The sequence below is a fragment of the Vigna unguiculata genome, chromosome 1 (assembly GCF_037176805.1).
Source record: "Vigna unguiculata cultivar grain cowpea cultivar isolate G323 ecotype 2 chromosome 1, ASM3717680v1, whole genome shotgun sequence".
Taxonomy (NCBI): Eukaryota; Viridiplantae; Streptophyta; class Magnoliopsida; order Fabales; family Fabaceae; genus Vigna; species Vigna unguiculata.
The window spans coordinates 40,378,833-40,385,422 of NC_140792.1; the positions used below are offsets into that span (position 1 = coordinate 40,378,833).

Below are 6,590 nucleotides of genomic sequence, written 5' to 3' on the forward strand. Positions count from 1 at the left end.
TACAATAATATATTGTTTGTTATCAACTTTTCTTCATGTATAATTGAATATTTTAAATTATCTAAAATTATAACTAAATAATAATACATAAGTAAATATAACCAACTTGTTTTTTAAAATTAAATTAGATTTACAATTGCAAACAATAATTCAAATACAATATACCTATATTATAATATAAAGATGATTACCAACCTGATTTTATGAAATTGAAAGTATGTTGAAACTTGATATTAAAACATCGTATATAAAGTTTTGAATATTCTTAATTTGATATAGAAAAACCCATCATATCAAATAGAAAAATAATTAGATTTCTAAACCTATGAACATTGTGAACTCTCTGGAACATATAATTTAACCAACTTTATAATTTGATCACTAAAAAGTTCTTAAGAAAACTAACTAAAATTTACTTGAAACCGAAGCATCTAAAAATGCGTTTTTTCAGAACTATAAATAGTTTAGACTCAAACTTTAGTAATTTTTTAAATTACAAAAGTATATTATTTTTTAAGTAAAAAGAAAACTCTTGTGATGGATATAGTGTATAATTGTTGAAAATATGGATAGTAGAAAGAAATATGGATAAAAGTAAAATCTTAAATGTAGGGTGAGTAATATAAGAAGCTGACGTTTAGTTAGTTAAGTGGAGTTTTCCTGAAAAAATACTTCCGTAAGAATGAATCTTCCTCTGTACTCCACAAAAGGAATTTAAAAATGAAAAGGAGAATTGAAATGGATTATTTTGTTATTAATAATTAATGTTAATTTAATTAAGTTAAGGGGAGGAAGAGGGAGGTGATTATTATTCTGCGTGTTACTCGTAATCCAAAAATGATATATTAGGAATCGTAGTTCAGAAGAAAGGCTTTGAAGTCCGACAAAGAGAGTCGGTGAACGACGCGCATACCTAAACCACAACACTCCACTCACCAAAGCCACTGCTCTCTTTCACTTTCTCTCGCCGTCGCTTCCACCGCTGTCTCCGCCGGGAATGCCACCGTCGCCGGTCATCGCTCGCCAGGTCCGTTCTCTCTCAACTTTTCTGCGCTATCCAGCCACTTTCTTCCCCTTTCGGCGTTCCCTTGATCTAGCTGTTCTCGATTCCTCTGCGTTTCTCTTTCCAGATTTGCTTTTCTAGCAGCTTTTCAATTACCCCGACCGAGATTCCGCTTTCATCATTTCTCTCTTTTTTGCTGTTTGGGATTCGGGAAGAGGAACTACCTTCTCTTTTGCGTTTTCGGGAGCAATTACTGTTAATATAGACCTATCATCGCTATGTCGAGTGGAGTGTGTGTTCTGTTTTAACAATTTTTTGTTTTATTCTGCTGCTGACGCATTAGGTGATTTAATTTTTCATGTGAATTCGCTATCGTGTTTGAACAATACTGGCTATTGTGTTTCGGGAAAGTCTTGTCTGTGTTCTCAACTCACCTTCTCTTTCGCGCATGTTTCTATTTATGGATATTTATTGAAAATCACTTGAAGTTCACACTCATCACTTCTCTAGCACTTGTTCTAGTTGTTTTAGGGGTACCCCGAAATTCTTTGGCATTAGTGTTTGGATCTTGTGATTTTCTGTTGATTGCATCTTATTCTACTTTGATGCATTTGGTTGTCTTTTTTCATGATGTGTGTGTTTACTCTTTATGTGATGTTGTGTTTCAGTGTTCTTCAGCTTACAGATCTAGGTGATTTGTATGTGCAGCTGTTGAAATGAATGGGGCGCAGAACAGGAAGGTTCACAATGTTGAGAAACCTTTTCCAGGATGCTTGGGAAGAATGGTGAACCTCTTTGATTTAACTGGGGGTGTCAATGGAAACAAGTTACTCACGGACAGGCCTCACCGCGAGGGTGATCCCTCTATTTCTCTATCTGTGTGATCTCTTTTTGTTTGTTCACTTAGCCATGGGTTGTTTTCTTTTTTAACCCCTAAAATCCCCGCGTTGCTTGGTAGAGGATTTTCTGGATGATCTGCTGTTTTGCCATGTTGACTCTCTGTTTGGAATTGTCTCTAATGGTTATCTTAAACTTGCTTTTTGTCAATTTCTTGTTAGTTTTGGGGTTTGGTAGAGTGCAGGGTTGACTATAATTCCCTGTGTGCTTGGTAGTTTTTATTTGGAGCTTGATTGTCTTTGGGTTTTTGTTGATCGAATTTCAGATAAACATATCTCTCTTAGTGATCTGTCCGGTTTTATATATTCTTGGACATAATGAAACCCAGCTGGAGGTTTCTCTAAATTGTCAAGTGCTTTTCTTTATTGTCAATCTGACTGGAATGATTTTAGTTACAACTTCTTTATTGATCAAATCTCAGTCTCATTAAATTATACCTAAATTGCAGCATCATCCCTTTCAAGAAGTCAATCAGATGTTGCAAGGATCGCAAGTCCTACTTTGGGTGATCAGATAGAGGATAAGCTGGTAATGTTGGAGGCATGAATTTTTTTTATTCATTCAAGCTAACTGAAATCCAAATTAATTGCAATGTCATATGGAATGTTCTTCATCTTTTCAATTTATAATATGCTTTCTGTACTTGTTTTTATTTATCTATGTATTCCATTTTCACGGACTTTGCAGATTGTTTCTGACTCAATGAGAGCTTTGTCAAATAAGAAAATAAATGGAACACCTATTAAGATGCTCATAGACCAAGAAATGTCCAAAGAAGTTGTTTCAAAGCACAACCCACCACCAAATGTAGTTGCAAAATTGATGGGGCTTGAAGCCCTCCCACGGGGAGATCCTAATTTATCTGTGGAGAGAAGCCATAGAGGAGATTATTCTCAACATATGTGTGATCATTCAGGGACACCATTCAAACACTGGCAGATGGATGATAGATATATGGACAAGGAAATGCTTCATGAAGTTCATTTGAACACAGAACAGATTGCTTACAAGGATATTTATGACATATGGCTGCAATCACAAAGAACAGGCAATGTAAGAGACAAGACACAGGAGAGAGAAAAGTGGACTGAAGATGTTAATGGGAAGAAAATGGCTCTCATTCGTCAGAAATTTATGGAAGCCAAACGTCTGTCCACAGATGAGAGACTACGCCAGTCCAAGGAGTTTGATGATGCCTTGGAAGTTTTGAGTTCAAATAATGATCTGTTAATCAGGTTATTGGATTCTCAAAATCTTTATGAGCTTCAGTCCTCTCCAGTAGCAGAGACTAAGCGCATTACTGTTCTTAAGCCTTCAAAGGTGGTTGACAACGAAAAATCTGTTGGTAAGGGGAAGAAAAATGACAAGCAGATTAGGAAACCGGCAAATGTTGGTGCTGCATGGGAGAGATACAGTCCCGGATACACTCCTCCCAGTCAGAAAGTGGATGAGTTTCCAGTACAACCTACTCGTATAGTGGTATTGAAGCCCAGCCCTGGGAAGGCACATGAGATTAAGGCAGTGGTTTCTCCGACAATGTTGTCGCCCCGAAATTTGCCAAGTGGGAATTTTTACCAGGAACCTGAAGATGATGATGTACTTGAATCAAGAAAAGTAGATAGTGAGATTACACAGCAATTGCATGAAGATATGAGGAGCAATCAAAGAGATGAAACATTCTATTCTTCAGTGTTTTCAAATGGCTATACTGGTGATGAGAGTTCATTCAACAAATCGGATCATGAGTGTAATGCAGGGAACTTCAGTGATTTGGAAGTTATGTCACCATCTCCAAGGCATTCTTGGGATTACATCAATCGCTGTGGCAGTCCTTTTTCTTCATCATCCTTCAGCCGTGCATCCTGTTCTCCTGAGTCGTCGGTATGCAGAGAGGCCAAGAAACGGCTTTCTGAAAGATGGGCCATGATGGCATCAAGTAAAGGCCTTCAAGAGCAAAGGCACATGCGCAGAAGCTCTACCTTAGGTGAGATGCTTGCTCTTTCGGATATAAAGAAATCTGAAATATCCGAGCTTGAGGGTATTCATAAAGAACAGGAACCAAATGAATCTGTTTCTTGTAGTCGAAATTTTAATGCTGAAACATGTATGGATGGTTCTCCTAGAAGCCTCTCTAGGTCAAAATCTGTTCCAACATCTTCCACTGTCTTTGATAATGGTCTCAGCGTTGAAGTTTGTGATAATGATGCTGGCAAAATACACGTGTCTGGGGAGCTGACAAAGTCAAAGAGTATGAAATCATCATTTAAAGGGAAAGTTACCAGTTTCTTCTTCTCGAGGAGCAAGAAACCAACCAGGGAAAAATCTTGTCTATCTCAATCCAAAAATGAACCCCAATCTACACTCATTGGAGCATCAGATTCTCCATTAAGTTCATCTGGTGCCCTTAGGGATGATGTGTCTCAAAGCTTCAATAGTGGATCCATTGGAGAGTGTTCTCTTACAGCACCGTATGAATCATCAGGCAAAATGTTCTCAGATTCTATCTCTAATGGACAAGGCGCTATACCTCTGGAGGTAATAGCTTCTATTTTTGCGTATATTATGATCTATTTTTTTAACGTGCATTCTACGCATTTTCTTTCTGTCTATTGGCTTAAGGTAACTTATCAATGTTTTATAAATTTTCCACCAACTCTCAGTCCCTTACTTCTCTCCCCCTTTGCAAAGGAAGGAAGACAACAACAAAAAGGGGAAAAACAGTATTGAATATATATTGATTCTTATTGTGAAGCATGTGGTTGGGTTGTACTGCAGTTTTCCATTGTTTTTTTTTTTTTCTATACCAATATCTTGCTAAGTAACTTAATAAAAACCGTCTTTTAATTCCAGCTCGTGCCTTCTCTACCTATCTAATGAAACTAGTCACTTGAAACATATGTATGTGTTGGAAGCTGCTTGGTGTGGTGACATGGCAGGTTCTATTTAAGCATAGTCTATATGCTTGACCAATTGTTTAGGATTCCCTCTAATGCTGAAATGGTGGAACAAATGAAATCTTCACCTGCCTTTGAGTCCTTATAGCTATTTGATAAATAACAGAACTAGCTTTTTTCAGCCAGCATATGTAGAAGTACACACAAAACCTCTATCATTTCTTGTTATTGCAGATTATGGAATTGTAAACTGAATTCCTCATGTTTGTTTTCAGTCTGGATTGACACTGTCAAAGCCCGTGGTGCCTTGGATTTCAAGTGAAAACCAGGGTCAGCCGAGTCCAATATCAGTTTTAGAGCCTCCATTTGAAGATGACAATGGTGCTAACGAGTCCTTGGGCTATGGGAAGGGTGGTCACCTGGGTACTGCCTAGTTCTTTCTCTCTATTCTCACTATTTCAAGAAGTTCATATTGGATTGTCTTTACTGTATTATTATCTGACTTCGAATTTCTTTGTAGGATCACGGGGCCCTCTGAAGTCTAATTTAATTGACAAATCACCACCTATAGAATCAATAGCTCGGACCCTCTCATGGGATGATTCTTGTGTAGAGGTGGCAAGTCCATACCCATTAAAGCCCTCGTTGGGCTCCTTAGACACCAAGGTAGAGGATCAAGACTGGCTTGTGTTTGTGGAGAAACTACTATCAGCTGCTGGAATTGATGATCAAGTGCAGTCTGACTCGTTTTACTCTAGATGGCATTCCCTCGAAAGCCCATTGGATCCGTCATTGAGGGAGAATTATGCCAATCTGAATGAGAAGGAGCCTCAGCAACTCCATGAGGCGAAGCGAAGGCAGAGGAGATCTAACCAGAAGCTTGTATTCGATTGTGTTAATTTTTCACTGATAGAAATTACTGGTTATGGATCAGATAATTACTTGATGGGTAGGTTATGGAGTGGGAGCCACAGCAGATTCCAAGTCCCAGAGGGTGCAGCTCACCCTTTGGTAGACCTTGTTGTGGCCCAGATGAAGGAGTTAATATCTGGTGCTATGAGGTCTGTTTGGGGAGATTGTGGGGACAGTAACAGCCTGGGGGTAGAGAGTGTTGTCAGAAAAGAGGTTGTGGGGAAAGGGTGGGTTGAGCTTATGGCATTAGAGATGGATATTTTGGTGAAGGAAGTAGAGGGGAAGTTGCTGGAAGAACTTGTGGAGGATGCGGTAGTTGATTTGACTGGCAGGGCCTGAATCCTTGAAACCCTGACATGGCTTTTTCGCTTTGGCTTCGCTTTTTTTAATATTGTAACTCTATTATTGTTGTATTCGATTATCAACACACGGCCCTACTTACCTAATTTTATTAAATGCTACTGCAAAATTATTTCAACTTGCTGCTATTTCACACCACTGAAACTGTAATAAATTAATCACCTATTCCACTGCACAAAGAAAGAATATAAGGAATTGCACATGTCATAAAAGATCGTGCAATTGGTTCAAGTTCAAGACGTTTCACAAGATTGTTCAATAATTGAAACACTTCAGAAGAAGTCTATTAGCGTGGCTTCTAAAGTTGCCACCGTCCCAAACTCTAACCCAGAAAAGGAAATTAAGATTCTGCAAATGGCTACCCTGAAAAGGCTGTAGGAGGAAAGAAGCATCAAAAGTAGACTGCTACACTGTAACAATTCACATTGCAATAAGTGAGTCTGACAGTAGAATAAATTAGTAATCCACACTCGGTTTTGAGTAGTGAATGATGAAGATCGTATATGGAGTTACGTAATTTTGTC

At 38.3% G+C, this 6,590-nt stretch overlaps 1 protein-coding gene across 4 annotated transcripts; it reads left to right on the forward strand.

Moving 5' to 3' along the window:
* The first annotated feature begins 805 nt into the window (after positions 1–805).
* LOC114163030 (uncharacterized) lies at positions 806–6,184 on the forward strand. Of its 4 annotated transcripts, XM_085672940.1 has the most exons (7): positions 851–1,027; positions 1,131–1,346; positions 1,712–1,858; positions 2,349–2,428; positions 2,588–4,435; positions 5,070–5,217; positions 5,315–6,184. In XM_085672940.1, the coding sequence occupies exons 3-7, from the start codon at positions 1,720–1,722 to the stop codon at positions 6,043–6,045; spliced, it is 2,946 nt and encodes a 981-aa protein (XP_085529066.1). In that variant the 5' UTR covers positions 851–1,027; positions 1,131–1,346; positions 1,712–1,719; the 3' UTR covers positions 6,046–6,184. The 4 variants fall into 4 exon arrangements, with proteins under 4 accessions (XP_027902878.2, XP_085529066.1, XP_027902886.2 ...); XM_028047077.2 differs by lacking the exon at positions 1,131–1,346 and having other exon boundaries at positions 806–1,027; XM_028047085.2 differs by lacking the exon at positions 1,131–1,346 and having other exon boundaries at positions 1,672–1,858.
* The last annotated feature ends 406 nt before the right edge of the window (positions 6,185–6,590 follow it).